This window comes from Acomys minous (assembly GCF_964271855.1).
Source record: "Acomys minous genome assembly, chromosome: 5".
NCBI lineage: Eukaryota > Metazoa > Chordata > Mammalia > Rodentia > Muridae > Acomys > Acomys minous.
The window spans coordinates 104,875,393-104,902,407 of record NC_140494.1 but is presented as its reverse complement, the minus strand read 5'-3'; the positions used below and the strand labels follow the sequence as shown (position 1 = coordinate 104,902,407).

At 45.1% G+C, this 27,015-nt stretch overlaps 1 protein-coding gene across 2 annotated transcripts; it reads right to left on the bottom strand.

Moving 5' to 3' along the window:
* Positions 1 to 1,723: 1,723 nt before the first annotated feature.
* On the bottom strand, positions 1,724 to 26,513 carry MPZL3 (myelin protein zero like 3). 2 transcript variants are annotated; one of them, XM_084784277.1, is made up of 6 exons: positions 25,594 to 26,513; positions 17,441 to 17,607; positions 12,886 to 13,081; positions 10,752 to 10,917; positions 7,394 to 7,457; positions 1,724 to 4,565 (listed from the first exon to the last, which is right to left on the bottom strand). In XM_084784277.1, the coding sequence occupies exons 1-6, from the start codon at positions 25,667 to 25,669 to the stop codon at positions 4,539 to 4,541; spliced, it is 696 nt and encodes a 231-aa protein (XP_084640403.1). In that variant the 5' UTR covers positions 25,670 to 26,513; the 3' UTR covers positions 1,724 to 4,538. The 2 variants fall into 2 exon arrangements, with proteins under 2 accessions (XP_084640403.1, XP_084640402.1); XM_084784276.1 differs by having other exon boundaries at positions 12,886 to 13,096; positions 25,594 to 26,035.
* Positions 26,514 to 27,015: the final 502 nt, after the last annotated feature.

The window sequence follows — 27,015 nt, the reverse complement described above, 5'->3', positions numbered from 1 at the left end:
GCCATATTCACCTCGTCTCACCCTTGCTGACCTCCTCCTTCCTTCTCCCCAACTAGTCTGATTTGTGTGGTATAGTGTGTGTGTGTGTGTGTGTGTGTGTGTGTGTGTGTGTGTGTGTGTGTGTGATGTGTGCCTGTGTGTGTGGTATAGTGTGTGTGTGTGTGTGTGTGTGTGTGTGGTGTGTGCCTGTGTGTTTGTTATAGTGTGTGTGTGTGTATGCGAGTGTGTGTGGTGTGTACCTGTGTGTGTATTTGGTTTTTTCTTTTTTTCTTTTTTTTTTTTTTGAGACAGGGTTTCTCTGTGTAACCTTGGCTGTCTGGACTCACTTTGTAGACCAGGCTGGCCTCAAATTCACAGAGATCCACCTGCCTCTGCCTCACAAGTGCTGAGATTAAAGGCATGTGCCACCACCGCCCAGCTGCTTGTGTGTGGTATAGTGTATGTTTGCACACATGCATGTGCATGCATGCATGTGTGTGTGTGTGTGTGTGTGTGGTGTGCCCTTGTGCCTGTGGTGTGTGCTTGTGTGTATGTCGTATAGTGTGTGTGTGAGTGTGTGTGGTGTGTGCCTGTGTTGTACATGCGTGAGCTCAAGTATGTGTACCACAGCTGCTGTAAGGCCATGATTACTTACAATAACCATGTCATATCCAGGAGCATGACACTCCTATCTCCTGGGATACCCGGGAGTTGTGGAGGTATTGATACCGATGTCCCACTTGCAACATTTAAATTTTTTTACTCTAAAAGAGAAGACTTGCCACTTAATAAAGTGACCCTCACTTTCTCAGTCCCTGCAAGTGTCACCTCCCCTTCTGGATTATAAGCTCTTTAAGCAAGATATCAAATGTAGGTGTAGTGGTGTATGCCCGAAATCTCAGCACCCAGAAGGCTCGGCAGGAGGAGCCAGCCTGGGCTAGAGCCCCTATCTAAAGCAAAGCAAACAACAACAAAAATCTTGAATGGCATGAAGCATTTGCTGAGAAATCAGCTTTATGTAGATAAGCCCAATAATTTTAAAATTTATGAAAAAAAAAAACCTTTGGCTGTGTTTCAGATACAGCAGCTTCACTTGTTTTTCCCCCTCTTACTACACAGAAACACCCCAGCCAATTGCTTACCTTTAGCTTCTTCCAAAGATTCGCCTGCCCAGCACTCCAGCCCACGGTGTTGCTGTGTAGGTTTCCAATGATCGTGAGGTTGCCATCATACAGAGAGCAAGTTTTTCTCCTAGCAAGCTCTTTGAGAAGCTTGGCCACCCTTGGAAACACCTCAGGATGCCACCTGTATCCCACTGGAAGATGCCTCTCCATGTTGACCACCACTTCAAAGTAAGTGCTCTCACACATACATACACATGAACCCTTAGCTCTCTTGGACTGACTAAGCCTGGGGATGTTCATCATTTGAAATTTGTCCTGTCTTGAAAACTGGTGAATGTTCCTCACCTCAAGGACTATGTTTCATGAGTCTCGTGTAAATATTCCCCCTATAGTCTAATGCGTGCCACCAGCAGTTTGCCACTTGGCTCATGAGATTTCTAGAAATGCAATCATCAGCTCCTGCTATGTGATGCTGGCTCCAAAACACCACAGGATCTAGGCAGGGTTTTGCCGGCACACAGCTCGGACAGTTTTCTCAATGCTAAAAACCACAAACCCCCTTCGCTTTCTCAAGGCACTTCTCATCTTAATATATAGATAAGACACGAAAAGGGCAGCCAGAAGGTACAAAGAAGTTTATTAATGACAGTTGAGTAAAGATTCCATGAGTCACAACGTCTGTACACGTAGCCTTACAGCTCGTACTCTCCTGCAAACAAAAGTTTAATTGAATTTTAAGTCCATGAGACAGAGCAGTGAAGAGCCTAACCCGGGAGGGGACACGTCTGGTAGCAAAGTTTTGAGTTGTGCAATTAAATCAGAATCCTCTCCACGGATCTTTTAGACTCCCTCTCCGGAACGGGAACTCAGTGACCCATCACAACATTCTGGCTCAGGATTTGGCCTCCAGGTTTTCTGTTGTTGCAAAATGCATACATGTGTGTACACACACACACACACACACACACACACACACACACACACACACACACACACGGGAAGTTCCAGTGCTGCCTCCGGAACTGCAGACAGCTGAGATGGCCTCAGGTAGCCAGAACAGGTTGCCAGGAGAACAGAGTACTTTACACATTCGCATTTTGCAGTGGCTTTAAGAACCCACTGCATGAAGCTCGGAAGGTGACATAACCACACCGAAAGACTCAAGCTACAATGTCATGTGGTTTGAGCCCACAGAGCAGCAAAAGGGGGGAGTATGAGGATGGTACCTTAGAAGATATTAACACAGTAAGTCAAACAAACAAAAGCCCTTTATCTTATGTCCATGCTTAGAGGAGGCCTCCCCAGTCTGCCCTATTTTCCTTAGGATCAAAAGCTACAACACAGAAGGAAACTGAGGGCAGCCTAAGCCATGGAGCTAAAAAAAAAAAAAAAATTACTAACTTACTCCCTTACAATGAAAGACTTCATTGTTCTGCCATTTAAAAGAGAAAGGACCATTTGAAACCAGGCTACACAACATACGTCTGAGTGTTCACCAGGCACCTACATCACCAATGCCTGAGCTGGACTAAAACCTCACAATACACTCGCAAGAAAACCCCTAAGACTCCAAAACTGGTCCCTCATTTTCACAGGATGATGGTTTAAATGTAATGCTTCTGTTAGAGCAACACAGCCCCTTCCAGCTGGATCACTCGGATCTGCAAGAGCCCAAATTACTTATGCTTGGTGCCTGAATGTTTTGTTCTCTCTATTGAACCGTCAGAAAGGATCTCACTGCAATGGCCACCGGCAACCACATCTTTAACAAGTAGCCCAAAGAATCTATCTAATCACCAGAAGTGTAAGATGCCAGCCCGTCCTCTGTCACTTCTGTGGGCTTCCATGACCACAGGTAAATCACGATGCTTATCACCTATTCAGCAAGCTAGATTAATAGATCTTTAAAACAGAGTTAATGATCCCAGTTTCAAAAATAAGATCTTAGTGGTAAATAGAACAAGACTTTTATAAAATACATGGTATATAACACTGTCATGTGCTGCCCTCTCAAGCCACTTTGGGAAGAACCATGAAGAAGACCAACATGTTGAGACAGCCAAGGCTGGGAGAGGGGTCTCCTGTGACTCTCATGATGAAGAAGTGAGCCCCTTCTCTCTAGGGAGAGGACTGTTTGCACACATGTAAGTCCTTCCTGATATGTCAGCTACGTCTTAACAGTTTATAGAAAACCCATTACAAGTTAACGTGTTGAATACGTTGTTGCCACAGGAGAGCAAAGGAGTTGAAAGGCACTGAGCGGAGAGCAGGGATATGTCCTGCACAACCTCGCTCCCTCATCTCCAGTACTGAGCAAAGCAGCTCGCAGGTACAATAATGTACCTGTCGCTGGTGCAGTTTAGAACTAGAAAAAGTTCTTAGCAACAACATGGGAAAAGTGAAAAAAATGAGCTGGACATGGTGGCGCACACCTTTAATCCCAGAACTCAGGAAGCAGAGGCAAGTGGATCTCTGTGAGTTCGAGACCAGCCTGGTCTACAAAGTGATTCCAGGATAGCCAAGGCTACACAGAGAAACCTGTCTCAAAAAAGAAAGAAAGAAAGAAAGAAAGAAAGAAAGAAAGAAAGAAAGAAAGAAAGAATAAAGAAATAAAGAAAAGTTAAAAAACATAAAGCAAAGGACTACAAAAAAATAGTTCATAAGTCATCACTATAAACCTTCTTAAGAGGCATTCCTTGCTTCTAACTTGAGACTACGAATCCATCAGCTATAAAAGCACAAAATAACAAAGATTCTTTGGCCCAAAGTGTACCTTGCAAGACAGATAAGAAAGATTCTTCTACATCACCATGCTTAACTGTAAACCGACAAGACTTTAATACTTAAAAGACCCAGTCAAAGCAAACCCACAACTTGTAAACCTATTGAGTCTAAAGAAACTGGGGTCAAATACTCCAAGTCACGGAAACACAACCGATGGCCATTAAACCAAGCAGCGCACACTGAGTCCTTGCAGCGGAAACCATTCGTAGACAAGAAACAAAGGCTATCCAATCCCAAACAAGTGTGTTGTTCGTTGGCACATCATCAAGGAGCTCCAAGCTCCATATCATTAAAAAGTACGATTTTGGCATCATCAGAGTGACAGGCAGTTGGCAGTCTCCTTCAGACAACTGGAAGAAAACAAGGACTACATTCAAGAGCAAAGGCAAACCAAGGGATGTGTTTCTGTTCAAGAATTTCTTTGCCCAATCAGAGTGCCTTAAGAAGGGAAGTCATGAGTCCTTCTGGGAGTTTCTGAAAAGTTTATAAATACAAAACGAACATTTCTTCAATAAATAAATGGTCCTTAAAGTCTTCACTGATGGCCTTCATAACCTTCTGTCACTGCTGTCCCCGCCAGTGGCGCTCCTGGCCGAGGGAATGGGATATTTCCTGGTTTTTGGTAACACTCGTTGCATCACATGCCCTTCATCAGTACGCCTCTTCATAGTCTGAATCCTAGAAAAGAAAGAACAGCAGATGTGTGTGCGTGTGTTACAATGCCGCAGTCAGATTTAGGCAAAGACCACATGTATGGGGGTCTCCGGATGGAGCCGAGCAATGGTGGGCTATCCCTGGGAGCACACCTCAATTCCATGGAGCATCATAGGACCGCAATACAACGTGTCTACCAGGCTGATCTCTGCTTCGAAGCCCCAGTGGTTCTCTTTTCCTTGACGACTGTACTTTGGAACCTCAACACACAAGAAAAGATGCTTGCCTACAGCAGATCGTGCAGGGCTGGGCTTAGGAGCTCACTGACCTCCTCCGACCCTTGGTAGCTAACGGACATCGAGTAGTTATTTAACAAGGGTCTCGGCATCTGTGAAGTGGGGATAATAAAAACTCACCTCATGGATGTGCACGAAACAAAAGTGTAAGTTTCTCGGCGCTGTGCACAGCACACTCCTTCCAGCCCAGCTCTTCTTGCTCTCATTATTACTCTCATTATTCAGGCTCAGACTCATCACTTGTCCCCTCAACTGGGCCATCAGTGCTACCTCGTATACCAGATTGTTCTACGTCTTAATTCTGTTGTTCTTGTTTTTAAAAAGAAAAAAAAAACCCATATACTTAGAGATAATGTGTGTGGGGGGTGTGTATTTACTTAGAGAGAGAGCGGGGGTGTGTGTATTTGTATATTCCCACACACATGGAGGTTAGATGACAAAGGCTCTCTCCTTCCACTGTGTCCCAGGGATCAAACACAGGTCCTCAGGGTTGGTGGCAAGTACCTTTACTTGCTGAGCCATCACTGGCCCTAATTTTCCTGTTCTTCTAAATAACTCTTTCGTACCCAAAGCCTTCCTCCTGTCCTCTGACCCCTCCCCACCACCACCACCACCACGTTCGGATCATGACCCTGCTCTCTCCTGTCCTGGGAAGAGAGGAAGTCAGTGAAGGAGGTCCACACGATTCCATTATCAGATTCACTTCCCTAATATGGCCTTATCTGCTTGGCCTCTCTCCTGTCCAGTTTGTTTGTTTCTTTGTTTGTCTGTTTTTTGAGGCAGAGTTTCTCTGTTTAGCCCTGGCTGTCCTGGAAGCCTGCCTCTGCCTCCAGAGTGCTGGGATTAGAATTAGAGGTGTGTGCCATTGCACCCAGCTTTTCTCTACTGTTCTTATGCCTTTATCTACAGCTACTGTGTCCTCCTGGGACACCTCCTAGTGTCAACTCAGCAATTCTACCCCCCCTTCTCTCTGCATCAATTCTTCCTTTTCTGTTGGCTCATCCACAGCAGCACTGAAATGTGCCCACCATAGAGAGTAACTCTCAACACACAGCACTCTCCAGCCACTGCCCTAGTTCTTTGCATCCTTCCTCAGAAGAACTTTGTTTTTTAACTCACTTCCTCTACCATGTATAATGGTGCACATGGCACATGTCAGATGCCAATAAATAATCATTAAATGAATTAATACAAGAAATGTGGCTAAAGGCTCTCTTATTTGTGTTATCAAAGTATTTAAAGCATGGAGAACTGGTACCAGGCCCTTCTACATAGACTAACAACGTTTTCTCAGCTCACACAGGAGAATCAAGCTCACAGAAATCAGAGTACTGAAGAGAAGCCCAGTGAGTGACAGGGCTGAGCTCATCTGGTGACCTGTGGAGCTTGGCAGTAAGCACAAAGATGACAGGCATGCTTCATATCCGGTCACAAGTTGACTTCGAGGCCCCACATCAGAGTCTCCTGCCTCCTTAGATCCTGGGACAGCTACACCAGCCTGTGTCACTGCATGCGCTCAGAGAGGGACACAGCCTCTTGAGGTTTAAATCAAGATGGAGACCTTACAATAAGGTGATAAATGATGCCAATTCATCAAAGTGCCTAAAAGTTTGTATGTTCTTACTTCCTTATAAGCACCAGAGTTGTTTTGTTTTGCTTGTTTTGTTTTGGGTTTGTTTGTTTGTTTGTTTGTTTGTTTGTTTTGGCACGAGGGAGGTTCTTTTGGTTAGTTGGTTGCTTTTTGTTTGGATTTTTTTCTCAGTCAATAGCTTGCATAGCCCCCTCTTTAAACTTAAGAACACGACAGGCGGTGGCGGCGCACGCCTTTAATCCCAGCACTTGGGAGGCAGAGGCAGGTGGATCACTGTGAATTTGAGGCCAGCCTGGTCTACAAAGCAAGTTTAGGACAACCTAAGGCTACACAGAGAAACCCTGTCTCAAAAAACAAAAACAAACAAAACAAAACAAAAAAAACAAATAAACTTAGGAACACAATTTTATACCCATGAGACAGAAAATAAAATCATGGACAGTGGATAAAAAAGCTTGCTATCAAGACTGATAACATGAGATTAGTCCCTGGGCCCACATGGTAGGAGAGAACCAACTCCCACAAGTTGACCTCTGACCTCCACGCATTCATGCAACATAAATAAATAAATAGTAAATAAATGTGACTGTTTAAATGGGGGCAGGGACGAGGGCTCAGCAGTTAGGAGCACGTGTTGCACTTGCAGACAACCTGGTTTTGTTCCCAGCTCCTACACGGTGGCTCACAACCATCTGTAACACCAGTTACAGGCAGTCAAATGCCCTCTTCTAACCTTGGCAGGCACCAGGTATACAGGTGGTAAACAATATATGCACCTAAAACATTCTTATACTTTAAAAAAAAAAAACTAAATTTAAAAAAAAAAATCAAGTTGAGAATTGGTAGGGGTTCCCAGAAACCCTGGTTCATACTCCCTGCACTGGCTTGCATGTTGTGTTGTTCTCGAGAGCAAAGGGCTCTTCAAATAGGGAGGAAAATGAAAAAACACCAAGCAGGGCACTTACCAGGCACTCGGCACAGCGGACACAAAACCTTGCCACGCAGTCATTGCTGTCCTCCTGGTCAGTGCTGTGGAAAGAATGCAAAACCAAACTCAGCTGCCAGCACCGGGGACATGTCTCAGCTCAGGTACTGAAGTCACAGGAGTCTGGTTTTATTGCAAACCCTTAAACAGAGTCGTTAGGAAGAAGTAAGGAATAAACGTGTGTGAAACACGTGTCAGAACAGCCAGTGAGGGCTGGATAGGTAGCAGTTAACCACCACCATGCACTCAGAAAAGTACTGAACACCAGCCACAGCGGGGGTGCCATGCTGGGGGGTGGGGGGCACAGGGGGAACAGAACACCAGCTACAGCGGGGGTGCCATGCTGAGGGGTGGGGGGCACAGGGGGAACAGAACACCAGCTACAGCGGGGGTGCCATGCTGAGGGGTGGGGGGCACAGGGGGAACAGAACACCAGCTACAGCGGAGGTGCCATGCTGGGTGGTGGGGGGCACAGGGGGAACAGAACACCAGCTACAGCGGAGGTGCCATGCTGGGTGGTGGGGGGCACAGGGGGAACAGAACACCAGCTACAGCGGAGGTGCCATGCTGGGTGGTGGGGGGCACAGGGGGAACAGAACACCAGCTACAGCGGAGGTGCCATGCTGGGTGGTGGGGGGCACAGGGGGAACAGAACACCAGCTACAGCGGGGGTGCCATGCTGAGGGGTGGGGGGCACAGGGGGAACAGAACACCAGCTACAGCGGAGGTGCCATGCTGGGTGGTGGGGGGCACAGGGGGAACAGAACACCAGCTACAGCGGAGGTGCCATGCTGGGTGGTGGGGGGCACAGGGGGAACAGAACACCAGCCACAGCGGGGGTGCCATGCTGGGTGGTGGGGGGCACAGGGGGAACAGAACACCAGCCACAGCGGGGGTGCCATGCTGGGTGGTGGGGGGCACAGGGGGAACAGAACACCAGCTACAGCGGAGGTGCCATGCTGGGGGGTGGGGGGCACAGGGGGAACAGAACACCAGCTACAGCGGGGGTGCCATGCTGAGGGGTGGGGGGCACAGGGGGAACAGAACACCAGCCACAGCGGAGGTGCCATGCTGAGGGGTGGGGGGCACAGGGGGAACAGAACACCAGCCACAGCAGAGGTGCCATGCTGGGGGGTGGGGGGCACAGGGGGAACAGAACACCAGCTACAGCGGGGGTGCCATGCTGAGGGGTGGGGGGCACAGGGGGAACAGAACACCAGCCACAGCGGAGGTGCCATGCTGAGGGGTGGGGGGCACAGGGGGAACAGAACACCAGCTACAGCGGAGGTGCCATGCTGAGGGGTGGGGGGCACAGGGGGAACAGAACACCAGCTACAGCGGAGGTGCCATGCTGGGGGGTGGGGGGCACAGGGGGAACAGAACACCAGCTACAGCGGAGGTGCCATGCTGGGGGGTGGGGGGCACAGGGGGAACAGAACACCAGCTACAGCGGGGGTGCCATGCTGGGAGGTGGGGGGCACAGGGGGAACAGAACACCAGCTACAGCGGAGGTGCCATGCTGGGGGGTGGGGGGCACAGGGGGAACAGAACCTGGTCTGTTGATGAGCTCCCAGTCCCATGTGGACGAGAACTGTAAGAACTAGCAGGTACTGTATTACAATACGATCATGTCCTAAAGTTAGGTGGAACTGCCATGCTGCACAGGGCAGGGAGGGACCAGTACGCTGCTCAGGACTCAAGGAGCATGATGAGAAGGGGACAGTTCAGCGGGTCGTATCAGGTAAGAAAGCTTCCAGACAAACAAGAAAGGGAAGGGGTGATTCTATGAATGTTGGGGTGGAAGAGAAAAAAAATGTATGGATGAATAGACAGACGCATATGTAGATATAGACAGATAGACAGATACTTGCACACACATGAATAACTATAAAATATATATGTGTACTGTAAAACACAAGCTGACTATAGTTGGACTGAGAGAGAGAACAAATGAAAACAATGTGACTTGAGATCAGAGCACAAAGGGTTTTATATATTGTCCTTAGAAACAGACATTGGTGTGTTCTTTAACCACCCCCTACGCGTGTGTGCATGTGTGTGTGTGTGTGTGTGTGTGTGTGTGTGTGTGTGTGTGTTACAGATTGCTTGAAAAGGGAAGTCTTTCTCCAGTAAATAAATATACACATAGGCTGAAAGAAAACTTTGGAATTTCCAAAGACTCCCTCACCGTTAGGTCTCCAAGAGTCCTTTCACAGACAGTGGAAAAGTCACATAATTTTTCTGTTGAGACAGGGTCTCACTATGTATCTTTGGTTGGCCTGGAACTCAGTATATAAATCAGGCTGGCCTTGAACTCACAGAAATCTGCCTGTCTCTGGCTCCTGAGTGCTGAGGTTAAAGGTGGACACCACCATGCCAGCTACAGAACTTTACATTTTAATGTAGGTTTGTGTTCCTTTTAAGAAGTAACTCTCTTCCTGGGAAACTACTGGGTTGTGCCTGCTCATTGGCAGAATGGCGAATGGTGGTTAGTAGATGCTTCTGAGTAAGATTGGCCTCCACAGGCTCATGTGCTTGAATACTTAGTTACCAGGGAGTAACTCTTTGATGAGATTAGAAGGATTAGGAGGTGTGGCCTTGTCAGAAGAAGTTGTTTCAGTCAGGTGGGCTTTAAGGTTTCAAAAAAAAAAAAAAACCCATGCTAAACCTAGTCTGTCTGTCTGTCTCCAAGTCTCTGCCTACAGAGTAGGACGTCCCATGCCTACTGCCGTGCTTCCCGCCATGATGATGATGGACTAAGCCTCTGAAACTGAAAGCCAGCCCCAAGTAAATGATGTCTCTTATTAGAGTTGCCTCGGCATTAACATCTCTTCACAGCAATAGCACAGTGACTAAGACCATAACCATGGCCCTTTATCCTTTCAGAGCACATACACTGACCAAGAATAGCACATGCTTATTTACATTTCCTTCGTCCTTCAGGGTTATTCTCTTCATTGCCTATGCATATTCTGTTAGGAGATATTAGCTCAGTACAAAAAAAAAAGTAAAAGAGAAAATTATGACTGGGAGTTTTATTTTAATTTTGAGAGAGTGGGATATTTGCTCCAAACATATGTGCAGAACTGCACGGTGTGAAGAAGCCGAGGCGCCCTGCCAGTCCTGCCCTCCGTGACAATACCCACAAAATGTCACTCTGATCTTCCTTCTGACCGTCCTCATGGAATGATGGCATTTGGAAGGAAATCTCAGTCCCGGGGCCAGGGAGAAAAATGTGTGTGGGCATGGGGTACGGGCGCTGCCCCAGAGCAGGGCTGCCCCAGAGCAGGACTGGGGAAGGAACTAGGCTCGCTGCTGGGGGCTCCAGTGGGACTTACTCATCGGAAACTTCAATGGAAGACTTCTTATATCCAGACCTGCTCCTCTTGTTCGCCCCTGTCGCCTTCCTCCACATTCTCACCAGCAGCAGAATGACCACAACCGCCGAGGGGACGAAGACGAGGATGGAGAGAAGAGCCACAGAGGACAGCATGGTGCCAAAACCTGTAGGGAAAACCAAGAGAGGCCTGTGACTTCAGATTGGGCGCTGGTGTCTTCCGATGCCATGCCTTTGCTCACACTTCTAATTACAAATGGGACAAATTCAACATAGAAAATATAAAAAGTATAAGAAGCACACACATGTACACATAATTCCATTGCCTACAAGTAATACATTGCTAAGCTACCAACTCATTCTTCTTTCCAGGAGTCTAAAAGCACACACAGGGCTGGAGAGATGGCTCGGCTGTTAAAGGCTAGGCTCACAACCAAAAACATAAAAGCACACACATATGGGGGCAGGATGCATGTTTGTAAAAGGAGGAGTCCTATTTTTCACACTATTTTAGTTTAACATATATGAGAAATATGGAGTTTGTGTGATTTAAAAGGTCCTGATTAAGCAGGGTGTGGTGGCACACGCCTATAATCCAGCACTCTGGGAGGCAAAGGCAAGTGGATCTCTGTGAGGCTAGCCTGGTCTACCAAGGGAGTCCAGGACAGCCAAGGCTACACAGAGAAACCCTGTCTCAACAAAACAAAACAAAAAAAAGTCTTGATTATAAAGGTCCTTCTACCAGGGTGGTGGCATCTACTGTTAACCCCAGCACTGGGAGGGAGGCGGTGCATCACCGTGAGTCCAAGGCCAGCCAGATGGTCTACAAAGTAAGTTCTAGGACAGCCAGAGCTACATAGTGAGATGCTGTCCAAAAAACCAAAAAAAAAAAAGCCTTCTAAATATGATGCTTAGTACTATACCATACTGGATCAACAAGCAAATCAGTTCTCTAACTTTGAACATTCAAGTTATTTCAAATTCCTCGACTCTACAAGTCATATTGGGATGACCATCCTATTATATAAACCCTAGTGTTTAGCTCTGTTTTCTTATGGGAATATAATTTTAAGAAAAATGACTTCTATTACTAAACTGCCTTCTAGAAAAACAAAATCTATTCCTGCCAGCAGTGTGATGATATAATGTGCTTTGGGTTATTGTCAAACCGGATGACAATTATGACAAAGAAAACAAGGAGGAGGGGAGAGAGGGAAAGGCGGGAAAAAGGGCAGGGCAGGCAGGAGGAAATAAAGGAGGGAGGGAGGGAAACCCCAAGAAATTTTAAGGCGGTTATAGTGACTCATAATGTATCTCTATGACTTTGGCTCAAATCCAGTTTCAAACTCAAATAACCACTTAATAATCAGCCGAGGAATATGTTGAAAAAAAGTCATTCGCAACCCATCTCCACAGGAGAAGGGAATGGCTGCTCTTTGTAACGTAAAATAAATGTATTGCTGCCCATCCTCAGAGGGAGCACACGTCGCAGGACCAGTCACACAACTGTAACATGAACCTAGCAAAGCAACCGGAATGACTTATACACTGCACATAATCACCGTCATTAACTTGGGGAATTACTCAACACTCCAAACACAAGACATTTGGTCACCTGAAGATAAAGCAAAAAAGACATTGCAGAGACTATGATAACTTTGGAAGAGAATAATCAGTTTTCAAATTTGGAAGAGAATAATCAGTTTTCAAATTTAAAATACATCCTAATGGCTGGTTAGATAGTTTAAGGATGCTTCTATGGATTCCTACAAGTTGTCTTCTGACCTACACACTCAGAGAGTGCACACTCATATATGCTCACACCAACACACAAAATAAAGCTTTAAAAACATTTTTAAAATTAATCTTTTTTTTTTTGAGACAGGGTTTCTCTGTGTAATAGCCCTGGTGTCCTAGAACTCTTTTTGTAGACCAGGCTGACCTTGAATTCACAGTAATCCACCTGCCTCTGCTTCCCAAGTGCTGGGATTAAAAGCATAAGCCACCATTAAAAATTAATCTTAACAGGCATATGAAGACAACTTTGACACAGTAATTCTCTTAGTCAACTGGTGTGTTCTGGAAAGGACCAGAAGAATCCCAGCACTGCAGGAGACTGGCAGTCGGCAGCTTACCCCTTTCTGTGACCGTTAGCTCTGTTAGGGGGATATTGTGGTACACGTCTGGAGGATTCTTCACAGCACAGCTGAAGGTCCCATTGTCCTTTAGAGTGGGGTTGCTGATGCTGATGGATGCATCCCCTTTGTAGACATTGCCCGCCCAGGAAATCCGGTCTCTGAATGTGCCTGCTGTAGTTGGGTACTGGAAAGACTGATAATGAAAAATCTAAGAAAGCAACATCATGAGAGAAAAGGTTAACTTGGAAACACAATGAAATGAAAAGCTGAGCAGGTCCAATGTTAAAATGAATTGTATAAAAGGGTTTTCTTTCCCCCGTTGTTGTTTTTGTTGTTGTTGTTGTTGTTGTTGGGATTTTTGTTGTTGTTGTTTTTAATGCTTTTTTCACCTCTACCTTAGAAAGACAGGTTAATAAAACTGATCCAAAATAGCATTGATGAGAAAGTCCTGGGATCTCAACCCTCAAATATTTTTGATGGCTGTAGATATGGCTCAGTGGCTAAGAGCATGCCCTTCCAGAGAACCTCAAGTCAGTTCTCAGCACCCACATCAGGCAGTTCGCAATCACCTGCAACTCCAGTTCCAGAAGATTCCACACTCCTGGCCTCTGAGGGAACCTACACACAGACACACACACACACACACACACACACACACACACACAAATAAATTCTTCCTAAAGCTCTCTCAAGCAGGGGCAACTTCACTCTCCACAAAACATTTCACAAAATGAACAGATTCTTTTTTTTTTTCCAACAAGTTTTAAATGTATTTCTTTCCAATTGATAAATAATAATGTGTATATTTGTAGAACACAATGTGGACTTTTTGGTCCGATGCTGAGAACTGAACCCTGGGCCTTGCGCATGCTACGCTCTCGCCTGGCTAGTTTTGTTTCTGAGGAACTGCCATGCTGTTGTCTAAAGCGGCTGTATTATTTACGTGAGTACATTTCCCTTTTCTCCAACCTGTGCCAATCCTTATTGTAATTTGTTTTTCTAAGATTTTACTTTTATTATTCATCATTATGTGTGTAGATGCCCACAGAGACCAGAAGACATCAAGATACCCTGGAGCCAGAGTTAGAGGCCACTGGGAACCACCCAACGTGGTGCTGGGAACCAAACTCTGGTCCTCTGCGAGAGCAGTGTACACTCTAACCACTGAGCCATCTGTCCAGCCCCACAATTTGCCTATTTTATAATAGCATTTTTGGTGGCCTGTGAGGCGATAACTCAGTACAGTTTTATTTTTACTTCCTTTATAACTGGAAACATAGAGATTTTTTTTCATTCATCTGCTGACCATTGATTTTGTTCCTTCTGAGAAATGTCTGCTCAGATATTTTTTCCTGCAGCTTAATCAGTTTATCTGTTTCCTTGGTGCACTTTGGTTGTTGCAACTAGGGGTGTGAGTTTCACCCACCTAGTGGGTAGACAGAAATCAAGGGCACCGCTAAGCTTCCCTTTAGACAGTCCCACAGGCTTAACTGTCAACAGTGCCAAAGTAGGGAAACTGTACCCTAAAGAAACACCCAATGTTTGTTTATCATAGTTTGCAGATGACTTTCACATGTTTACTCACTTGGCCCTTCTAACACCAGCCTATGGGAGGCAGGTGTAATTACCCTGAACTTATAGGAAGAGAAACAAGACCCAAATAAAAACCTGGAACAAGTTACTCAAAGGCCCAGTGACAAAGCAAGTGACAAAGGGAGATTTTTACTTTCCTAATCACTGGGTGGGTGTAACACAATCCAACCTCTCTCTGGTTATCTCCCGTAGCCGTTAACACAAGCCTCGAGTCAAACGCCTGATGAGTATCTGCTGTATTAAGACAATATTGCTTTGGACGTGGTGCTCTGACACTTGGCCCCCAAAAGCACATATTTATACCAGAAGGTGTGACAGACACATATGACAAATGACAGGACTCTTACGCAAAGCAGGAGGCTTTCCTCTTGCTTTGTTTACTTGGTGCCTTCTCCTTTAGGATAGCAGATGTTTCCAACCACCAAATTGCCCAATTATAAAGAGCAATTCCTCGGAGAAGATGATGAATCGCTTACTGGTTCATTTCATCAAGAATTCAGTCCACGGATACTTAGGGCGCATCCCGTGTTCTGGGTATGTGAAGGAACAGACTGCAATGGGCACCACACTAATGCATATGTGACAAGTGTTCCAAAGAGAGCAAAGAGGGCAATAAGAGAGGCCCACCAAGACAACACGACCGGGAGTGCCCGTGCTCCCGGTACTCAGGAGGCCGAGGCAAGGGGAGTGCTGTGAGTGTGAGCCCGGCCTGGATTACACACCAAGTTCAAAAACAGACACACAGGGCAAAATCTTGTCTCTGAAAACCAAGGCCTATCATTAAAAGTCCCTCATCGACCTTCCAGGTTAATCTAACTCATGAATTACACGTTAAATTAGTGAGCTGCAATCCCGACTCCTTAGTCAGCCAGACAAAGCACACCACTGAACCCCTGAGTTACAAGACACGTAAACGCCCCTGTGGCAGCTCAGAAGAGCTCGCTGCTTCTCGTGACCCACTTCACAGAACAGCACTCTAGAAGCGCTGTTGGCATATAAGGTTTCTCACCCAAGAAGCTCCTATTGCTCGCTCTGCCCTAGTTCTGGCCAAGGAAGCAGAGCCAAATAAGGTCAGCCATAGCTTCCCCACAACTCAGAATAAAGCGAACTGTTTTAAATCTAAAGCAACAGGAACCTTGACTACAGCCTTGTTTCCCTCGCTACCATTGCCTGCCTCGCCCCATGCCACACCAGGCACTCAGTAACTGCTCCTAATGCACAATTCAAAGCGTACTCACTAAGATGAAAAGTAATCTCTCTTCCAATGAAGGAAAACAGAATAAAGAGCACTTTCCAAAATCCAGTCTAGGGACAGTGAGATGGCTCAGTGAGTAAAGGCACCCTGCCCCTGAGCCTGACGGCCTGAGTTCCACCCTCTCTGGAAGGAGAGGATTCTGCAAGTTGTCCTCTCACTTCCATACCTTGAAGTGGCCATGCATATACACATAGATGATAGATAGACAGGTAGATAGATACATAGATACACAGATAGATACATAGATACATAGATAGATACATAGATACACAGATAGATACATAGAAAGATACATAGATACACAGATAGATACATAGATACATAGATAGACACATAGATACACAGATAGATACATAGATAGATACATAGATACACAGATAGATACATAGGTACATAGATAGATAGATCCAATTTATATATGGCTAGGACATTCTTTTTCTAACAATTTTATGTATGGGTGTTTTGCCCGTATGTTTGTATGTCTGTGTACAGTACACGACTGGTACCCATGGAAGCCAGAACAGGGCCTCTGATCTCCTTGGAACTGAAGTTACAGGATGCTGGGACTTGAACGCAGGTTCTCTGGAAGAACAACAAGTGCTCTTAACTGCTGAGCCATTTCTCCAGGCCCAATTCAAATGCATTCTTAAACAGCCGCCATCCTGACCTAAGGCAACTGACGGAACTATAATATATACCATGTTGTACACATTACAGCATTGTAATCGCTAAATAAACACCCATAATGGAATTTGAACCATAAATATGCTTTATAAGTGTGACTAAAGTATATTGCTTCTAATATTGCAAGACCATCTGTCTGTCACCAATGGCATCTGTCACCAGTACAGCGTGCCACCGTTTCCTTCATGGCTGCTATATAAATCACTGTAGATGTTTACACAACCAGTGAAGAAGCCAAGGTAAAGCTACAGAGCACGGATTCTCAGACAGACACACCCACTGAGAGAGCAGCTCTCAGAGAAAGGATGTCTGTGATATGAGTGGAGAATTTCTGCAGCCCATGTCCTTTTTAGGACAACAGATCTAAAAGTTGTAACGCCACACAGAAGGAAACAACAAGGCAACAAAATTAAACCACATTTCCTCTTGGTTTCTGACCATTTTTTTCCTTGAAGGTAACGTACAAGAGTCTTACATGTCAGACTGAAAGGCTCTATGTGATTAAACAAATATCATATGAGTCAGAAGCCTGCCTCACTCCAGAAGCCTAAAAGTTTCTTTTACATATTTTTCTAAGTTTAACTGTATTTGAGATATGTGTGTGCATACTCGTGTATGTATGTGTGCATGTGTGTACATGTGTATGAGTGTGTGTGTATGTGTGTGTGCGCACGCGTGTATGTCTGTGTGCATGTGAGGGTGCACGTAGGATCCATAGTGTTATGGTGTATACATGGAAGTCAGAAGGCAACTTTTGAGAGTCAGCTCTTTCCATCCACTATGGGTTTCAGGAATCGAACTCAGGCTGTCAGGCTTCCACAGCACATACCTTTACTCCCTGAACTATGGCACAGGCTTTCTTTCTTTTCTTTTAAATGTAGATCAAGCTGGCTTCAAACCTGCTATGCTGCTGAGGGACGGCCTTGAACCCCTGCTCTTCCTACCTCACTAATGCTGAAATTACTGGTGTGTGCCAGCATGCCAAGTACTCAAGTAAGCTTCTGGAAAGCCCACACTTACAGATTCTGTGCGGCTGCTGCTGGGAGGGCGGTACGTCCAGTCTATGGTCAGTTTGTCAGTGACCTCTGAAGAGGACTTGAAGGTGCATTTCAACTTGATCTTTTCTCCAACGTATCCTCGGACATGAGCATCTGCACTTATCTCCAAAGAAAGGACAGCACGCACACCTAGTGGGAGCAAGCCCAGACATTTACAATGCATTCGTTTTGTTGGGTTCTGCAAATGTGAGTGAACACTACAGAGGTTCTGAATCATTTTTTGGGATCTCCTCTAAAAAGCCAGCGCCATCAATGAACTTTCAGACAAATCCACAGGGAAGAAGGAGCTAAGATCTAATAATCTTGAATAACACTTATCATTTCATAGTCTTAAATCATAGTAAACACTGGAGCAAAAATTAAACTCCTAATCACACTAGCATTTTTCCAAACATAGGCTTGTAGTTAATTAGTAAGGGTTGCTCATGATAACTGAAAGGCAGCAATACCCACTCCTTCCCATCCTGTGCCCTTCCCAACCCGCCCCCCACATGCATGCTCCATATACAGCAGCCTTTATGAGGTCTAGGAGAATCAAGCAAACACAGGATGGTCACAGCATGAAGCTACCAGTATCTCAACAAACAGCAAAATGAAGATAGAAAATACAAATCGGAAATTTACTTTTAAAACTGTCCTAGAAGGTTCTAACTAGTCTTTCCCTCCTCTTCTTTTTTAAAAAGAATTTTTTATTCTTTTTAAGTGTGTGTGTGTGTGTGTGTGTGTGTGTGTGTGTGTGTGTGTGTGTGTGTGTGATCTCTGTATCTCTGTATCTGTGTATGGGTACGTCCACAAGAGTGCTGGTACGCGTGGTGCCTGTGGAGGCAAGAGGCATTATCCCTTGGAGCTGGAGTTACAAGGCTTGTGCGTCACATGATGTGGGTACTGGGAACTGAATACCAGGTCCTCTGGAAGGACACTAAGTGCTCAAAACTGATGATCCTTCTCCTAACGCATCTTCTTCCTCCTCTTCTCCTTCCTCACCTCCTCCTCCTCCTCCTTTTGAGACAAAGCCTTGCTAGATAGCTGAAGCTGGTCTAAACTCACAGTTCTCCTGACTCAGCCTTCTAAGTCCTGAGATTACAGGCATGCACCACCACACCCAGCTATGCTCCCTCTACCTAAAGCCAGTTAATGAATCACACACCTATTAAAAGTAAATTATGGAGGGCTGGCTGAAGGTGTAGTTCAGTGGCAGAGCACCTGCCTTAACTTGGAAGGTCCTAGGTTCTACACTTAACATAAAGAAAACAAAGTAAATTATGGAGAGGAAAAAATATATATATAATTGAATGTGTTCTACAATGTAAAAGTAAGACATCATTTTTAAAGCCTGCAGAGTGTGGTCTTTCCAACTTTGGCACTGCATCTCTCCACAAGAAAGAGAGAAAAAAAACTGGTACTTTCTTCCAACCGATCCCCTGTGATGTTGGGAAAGCAGGGAATAAAAATATACCTGTCCCACTGGGCAGCCATGTTTTAGGAAATTAAAACACCATCCTTTGCTTTTCCTGCTTCCTTCTCTGGCTCAGTAAGCCAAGATTCTTCTCATAGCCAAGGGCAAAGAGCACAGCAAGATTTCAGAAAAGAGCAAACCCACACCCTTCCTGGAATGCCACTGTCCTTGTGGCACAGGCAGGACAGTATAAGGATTGAACACAAAGGTGTCAGAAGCTCTGGGCTGGTTCAAACCCCAGCCCTTTGGCTGGCCCTGAGCAGCTCAGCACGTTGCCTTACTCCTTCAGTTTGCTCAACAGGGCGGAAATGGGGCTTACCTCCAGGTCACTGTGAGGATTAAATGGGTTAAAACACGTACAACACCCAGAAAGCCTACCTACTTGGAGCAAACGCCCCGTGCCTGCTGATACTGCCTTCTCTTTCTCCTCTAGGCTTGTGACTTTTCCTACCGCTGGCATTCTGAGTCACTGTCCCAGAGTCTTTACCTCTGATAGCTTTGAATCATTTTCTCACTCCTCTGTGGACAATCTAGTCTGGTCACATTCCTCCTGAAAGGTGGAGACCAAGGCAGAGCTCGCTAATAAGGCCTTTAATAAGAATCCGACCCAGCTCAAAAATGATGGCCATCTGGTTCCTTATACAGCATTCTTTCTGACTGCCACGCTGTTTGTCACTTGGTATATGCCTTTGTAAATGCTCATTTCTCTGCCAGAAAAAGCCTTCATTCTCCAGCTCTCGCTCCTGACTCAGCAACGTGAAGAGAACTCCTATTCAGTCCCGGAGAGTCAGGTTTAAAACCCAAGAGGTGGAATGAACCCACAAACTACACATGGCCCTCATCCTATGTTTTTAGCCTAAAACATAATACAATCTAGAAGTTAAAGGAGTAGATTTGAACTTAGCCGCAACGGCACCAAGCTCCAGCCCATCTGACGTCTGGTGAGAGTGAGGTCACAGCTCCCTGAGCTGCTCAGGCTGCAGTTGTCCATTTGGTGAATGGAAAGATTGACCCTCCTAGGATCTCTGTGAACATGCAACACACTGTACACATCCACGGGCCTAGATACAGCTCAGTGGTGGAATGGTGTAAGGCCCTGTGTTCTCTCCCTAGTACCACAATAAATAAACAAACAAACAAGTACACACAGAATTCTTAGTAGAGCTCTTGAGATTAAAACCTTTTTGGGGGGAAGCAGTTTCGAGACAGGGTTTCTCTGTGTAGCCTTAGCTGTCCTGGTCTCACTTTGTAGACCAGGCTGGCCTTGAACTCACAGCAATCCACCTACCTCTGCCTCCCAAGTGCTGGGATTAAAGGCATGCACCACCACCGCCCAGCTTGAGATTAAACACTTTTTAAAATATATTTTATTAATTTATTCATATTACATCTCAATTGTCATCCCATCCCTTGTATCCTCCTATTCCTCCCTCCCTTCCATTTTCCCCTTATTCCCCTCCCCTATGACTGTGACTGAGGGGGACCTCCTCTCCCTGTATATGCTCATAGGGTATCAAGTCTCTTCTTGGTAGCCTGCTATCCTTCCTCTGAGTGCCATCAAATATGGGGCACCAGAGTTCATGTGAAAGTCAGTCCCTACTCTCCACTCAATTGTGGAGAATGTCCTGTCCATTGGCTAGATCTGGGTAGTGGTTTGAAGTTTACAGAGGGGAAGACTTTCTATTGGGACTCTAGGTGAGAGAAGCAAGGGAGAATGGGGAAATAGAAGGACCCAGAGGGTCCTAGAAACCTACAAGTAGAACATTATGAAAGGTGAATCTGGGCCCAGGGGTCCTGCTCAAACTATGGCACCAGCCAAGGACAATATGTACAATAACTTCAAACCTCTACCGAGATTAAAAATTTTTAACAGATATTAACTTTTATTATTAAAGCAGACACCACACATACTAAAAAAACCTGAACTAATTCCCTGTTGGGGCTGTGGATTAAAACCTAAATAAGAATGGTCTTTCTCAGACACCTGCCAGCTTTTCCTACCCTTTTCACTATGCCAGGCTGGCCAGTCATTTCCAAACATACTGCATCCTTTCATGTCTCTATGTTTTTCTTAGAATATGTCTTTGTCTGGCAAGATCTCCTCATTCCTGCCATCCTGCTGGAGTTGCTCCCCACCACACCCCAACATTCACATGCTTTTGCCACCAACTCACATACCAGCCCACTTGGTGATGTCTTCTCCAAATTCCCTAAAGCTCTTCTGCTCTTTCTTCGAAGTTCCCATAATGCAATATTACCCAAGCACGTATGTCATGACTACACCTGATTTATAAATACCATTTCCTCCTTGAGATGCAAGCACCATCAGGGCAAAAATTCAGAGGGAAGGAGGCAGGCAGGGAGACACTGGGTGGATCGGCATGGTTACCAGTGTCAGAACATGTGTTCACTGCCCACTAATCCTCTCCTTTGTGCCTTCATTATGAGATTCCCAATGCTTCTCTCAATGCTTCTGTTCGCACCCAGTCAGGAAGAGATCAGTTCTCCTCCCACCCTCCCCAGAGAGGGTTTTTCTGTGTAGCCCTGGCTATCCTGGACTCACTTTGTAGACCAGGCTAGCCTCAAACTCACAGTGATCTGCCTGCTTCTGCCTCCTGAGTGCTGAGTGCCACCACTAAAGGAGGAAAAAAATATCACACAAATGCACACAGTTCTCACGAGAAAATGATGCTAGGAAGGACGGTGTCATGGATGACTTTCATTTCTACTTAGAAAATCCACTCGGTGAAAGAGGGAAACCAGGCTCGTAAGGGAGAGCCCTGAACGATTCTGCATAAGTGTATATCCCTTTGATACCTAAGGGATAATGTCAAAGACAGTATGTCAGGTGTCAGCCACCTATGACCCATGACTCAAGTGGAAGCAAATGGCTCTCATGTGAAAGAAGCAAACTCAGAGTAATTAGTGGTTACCCTACTACCAGCTCTGCAGGTAACCCAGATCAGCTAAACCAATCAGTCTCTCCAGTGGTCTCCAAGTGAGCAGCTAAGACATTTCAACCTTTCCGTAAACTGAGTTTTACTAGAATGCAACCACATTGATGTGTTTATGGCTGCTTCCGCATACTTGGCAGAAACTGAGATGACACAGCAGTGAATGGGTGCCTGGAGAGCCCAGAGCATTGACTGTCATTTCATTGTTGGAAATGGCTGCCAAAGCCTGCTTCAGAGCGAAGACAAGATCAGGGCTAGAGTTAGACATCAGAACCTCTGTAGTTCCTCCAGCCAGCTCTCCATAATCAATCAATCAATCATTCAATCAATCAATCAATCATTCAATCAACCAATCAATCAGTCAATCTCTCTCCCCCTCTCACTGTCTTTCTCTCCTTATCTTTTCTCCTACCCTTTTCTTCCCTCTCCATATTTCTATCTTTCTATCAAATCCATTCTTTAATCTTTCTAATCCTGTTGCATTCATTCAAAGTTCCCCATTTTAGCACAATACCCTTTCAGATATTTAATTTTTGTTTTATTTTACTTTGTTTCTTGAGACAGGATCATGCTATGTATCCAAGGCTAGGCTGGCCTCCAATATCTCATCCTCCTGCCTCAGTATCCCAAATGATGGGATCACCATGCTCTGGCTTAATATCTATTTTGGCCAAATAAAACAGCCAACCACATACATATCGTGAAAATTAACTAAACCATTTAATAGAGGGTGAGACAGGAAAATCACCTTCTAATAAAATAACTTTAGAACTGGAAGAAATTAAACATGACAAAACAAAGCCCCTAATTTTACACATCCCATTTTCAAAAATGCAAATCTTCCCATCTTAAATGAATATACTTTCACTTACATAAAAAAAAAAGTGCAATACCAGGCTCTCTATCATTATTGCTTCCCCCTCCCCTACCTCTTTCCTCCTTCTCTTGTGTTCTCAGCCAGGGCCTCATGTTTCTCAGGTTAGGTTCCTATTCACCCTGCAGCTGAGGCTCACCCTGAACTTCCTTCTTCCACACCCCCCATGCTAGGCACGCACCATCGTACCCTGGGCCACGTCCCCAGACCCCCAGCCTGTCCTTTCTATATACTCAACCAACTGAAGTGAGCAGGATCAGAATTAAATTTTAAGGCCAGTTCAAACAAGATATCAATTTAAGGGCTTCTATCTCTGAAGAGGGGTGGCAAATAAGCACTAGTGGGAAAGCAAAGCTATCGCACCTACTATTCAAAAGAGACAAAATGAACAAACGAACAACGAACAACCAGACAAAGCACTGCAAACACGCTCAGTGGGAAAAAGCTAGTCACAAAGGGGCACGCCTGGCTCACTTTTTATGAGATACCCAGAATAAACAAAGGCATAAATAAAGATCGTAGATTGGTAGTTTCCAGAGCCTGTAGGAAGGTAGGAATAGGTGTGGGATTTTTCTTTTGGATGATAAAAATGCCCCAAAATTGGTTGCAATGATGGTTGCATAACAGTGCATATTAAGAAGTATTGAACTAGCCGGGCATGTTGACACACACCTTTAATGTCAGCACTCAGGAGGCAGAGGCAGATGGATCTCTGTGAGTTAAAGGCCAGCCTGGTCTACAAAGCCAGTCTAGGATAGGCAGGGCTGTTACACAGAGAAACTCTGTCACGAGAAGCAAAACAAAAGTAGTAAACTATATATTTAATGGTTGAACAAGTATGTGAACTACAGCCAAACAAATCTATGCGCTTTTCTTTTAACCTTTATTTTTTTTATATGTCTGCGTGTTTTGCCTGAATGTACAGCACTTGCATGTCTGGTGTCCCTGGAGACCAGAGAGGGCATTTTATTGCCTGAGACTGGAGTTACAAACCATTGTGAGCCACTGTGTGGATGCTGGCACTCAAACCAGAGTGCTGTGGAAGACCAGCAAGTGCTTTTAACTGCTGAGCCATCTCTCCAGCCCCCTGGTTTGTTTGCTTGTTAGTTTGTTTGTTCGTTTTAAAGGCAAAATATAAATCTTGTCAAGAAGAGTTAGAGGAGTGAGTAAGGAAAATAAAACTGTATCTATTCATATCTTGGATGGACTGAGACACAGAGATTAATAACTTTAAAACTTCTTAGAGCCGGGCTTGGTAGTGCACACCTTTAATCCCAGCACTCAGGAGGCAGAGGCAGGTGTATTGCTGTGAATTTGAAGCTAGCCTGATCTACAAAGCAAGTCCAGGTCAGCCAAGGCTACACAGAGAAACCTTGTCTCAGAAAAACCAAAATCCAAAAGCAAAAAAAAAAAAAAACCCAAAAAGTCTTAGAATGTGTATATATGTGTAGAGGTCAGAGTTGATTCTCTCCTTCCACCTGTATATAGATTCTGAAGATAGAACCCGGTCTTCAGGCTTTCGTGGCAAGCACCTTCACCCACTGCTCCATCTCCCCAGCCCCCCAAAATCAACTTATGTTTGAACCATTTGTTTTGCTAGATCTGTTCATCTGTGTGAAGTGACACTAGATTTACAAAAAGACCCACCATTTCTAGATTTTTTTTTCTCAATGGGACAATATTTGAACATTTCTCTCCACACACCCTAGCTGTGTTTTAAAAAAAAAAAAAAGGTGAGTTTATATGAAATGACAGTAGCCCTGACTATATTACAAAAAGAACTCAGATGAAAAACTGGACACTTATGATGACATAGGTAGTTGGGAAGAATCAGGGAGTGTGCTGGCAGTGTGCAGATTTAGTCACCAGATAAACAAAAACTTCCTCACCTTACCTGATGAGACCCAGCCACCTACTGTGTTCATATTTATACAATACTAAAAACCTCTTTCAGAAATGCCCATTAATTGCAGGAAAATGCTACAAAAATTCATTCTAATGCAAGCTATACTAGTATTTCATTTCTTAGGAAGACACAAACACACAGAGAAGAAATAATCAGAAAATATTTGCACCTTGAAATGAAGCTAATTAGTTTGGATTGAAATTTAGAAATCTGGAATAGCATGAAAACAAAATTATCCAAATCTTACAATATTGTCATTATGTCAACACTGTGCTGAGAACAGTTCAAAAATTAGAGAGTTTCAAAGGGATGATTGTGACTTTTCTTATATTTTAGAATGTTTATAAAGCGCTAAGGTAGTTGTATTTTTTTTTCAACAATATGCCTGCTATAAGAAAAAATCACACTATACCCCTTCTCTAAAATGTTTTACTTCAAAGTCCCTGAATAAAATCACCAAGTCATGATTTTCCTCCCCGCCTCTTCTTGTTCTTTTTTTCCAGGCTATCCAGTCACGATTGTGTCTCTCGAAATAACTGGGACGAACAGAATTGCCCATTTCTGACCAGGGTACAACGTGTAACAGCTATACAGAACCCTGGCTGATAACCACTGATAATCTCCGATGAACAGAGAGCGTCCGCAAAAGCCTGAGTTCGCTGTGGTTTCGTCCTGGTTATCACCAAGATAGCGTCAAGTCACACAATGTGGTCGGGCTCGGAGACAGACCGGAACGAACTCTCCGCAATGGGTGGTGCCAGACGGGAAAGAACGTCAGCCCACACGCCCTCTCCCGCGCCTTCGCTCCCAGAAGCTGAGCGGGGGGTTTCCTGAGACCCCCCAACCCGGAACCGGAAAAGCGACCATCTTTCCTGACCGCCCCCCCCCCAAGCCGGAAGTGGAGCCCAGCAGCTAGCGCACTCACCCTGGACGACTAAGATGCTCAGCAGTGGAAAGAGAGCGCAGCCACGGCCTCCAGCTGCTCCTCTCGGCTGCTGCATCCCGACAGCTCTACCGACACTTGCACACCCTCTTTACGCCTCCCGGGGACCACGCAGGTGGCACCGGAAGTGACGTCTTCGCAGGAGTCATCTTTGAAATAGCCACCCGGATTTACCTCAATCATGGATATGGATTGTTACTAGAGTCACACCTGCTTTCCCTGACCAGCGATTCTTTGACACTCTGGAAGGATCTGATTAAGCTCTTCTTCAAATTGGCTAAAGACTGGGTAAAGGGTTTTATTTTTATGGATTCTGAAGGACAACGTTTCATCCTCCGACTGTAAAACAGAGACTCTAGTATCTCTTAGAGTCTCTAAATTGAACCCTAAAAATAAGATACACATACATTTGAAGTTCAGGGAGACATTAGCGAGCATAGAGGGTCAGAATAAAAAATCTTTATTGGGTGCTGTGGTAAATACATGCAAGCTCCAGCTGGGCATGGTAGCGCACGTCTTTAGTCCCAGCACTAAGGAGTCTGAAGGCAAGTGGATCGCCGTAAGTTCGAGGCCAGCCTGGTCTACAAAGCAAGTCCAGGACAGCCAGGGCTATGCAGAGAAACGCTGTCTTGAAAAAACAAAACAAAAAACCACAAGCTTCATCATTTGTGTTCCTTTTAATGTAGCCATTACATCATCCAGAACTGGATGCTTATTAAATTACTGCTGTGGCAGAGATGGTGAAATCACTGCAGTGTGTATTTGCGGGAAGGAAACCAGGGTTTGTGTATCTGTGTATTGCAAAATTAAGAAGATCATTATCATCGTACTTGATGTGAAATGAGATAGCCTAACACACGCTGAAAAAAGGTGGAAAAGGACCCTGCTTAACCAGTGTAGTTATCCAATTCTCCTAGAGCTGCCATGGTTAATGAAAATAGAAGGGGGAAAAGGCTTCAGCTTTTGGAAATATTTAATAACCGCAACATTTTCAACTGGCATACTTGACTAGACTTGAAAGACGATGGTTTTCTCTGTGAAGAGAATAAGAGTGGAAAACTATTGTCGTTGCTTCTAAAGTCCCCCAAACCAAGCCAAGCAGTGTGACAAAAACCTGTAGGCCCAGGATCTGCAAGGCTGAAGCAGGACCAAGAACAACTTGGGCTTCATAGTAAGACCCTAGTTGGGGTTAGAGTTAGACTCAAGAATGAGTCTTCTAAATGTATATCTCCCGGGGTGGTGGCACATGCCCTTAATCCCAGCACTCAGGAGGCTGAGGCAGCAGAGTCTCTGTGACTTCAAGGCCAGATCTACAAAAGGAGGTTCAGGACAGCCAGGGCAGTTACACAGAGAAACCGTCTCAAAAAACAGAAACAAAAGAATGTATGGTATCATTTTGCCCAT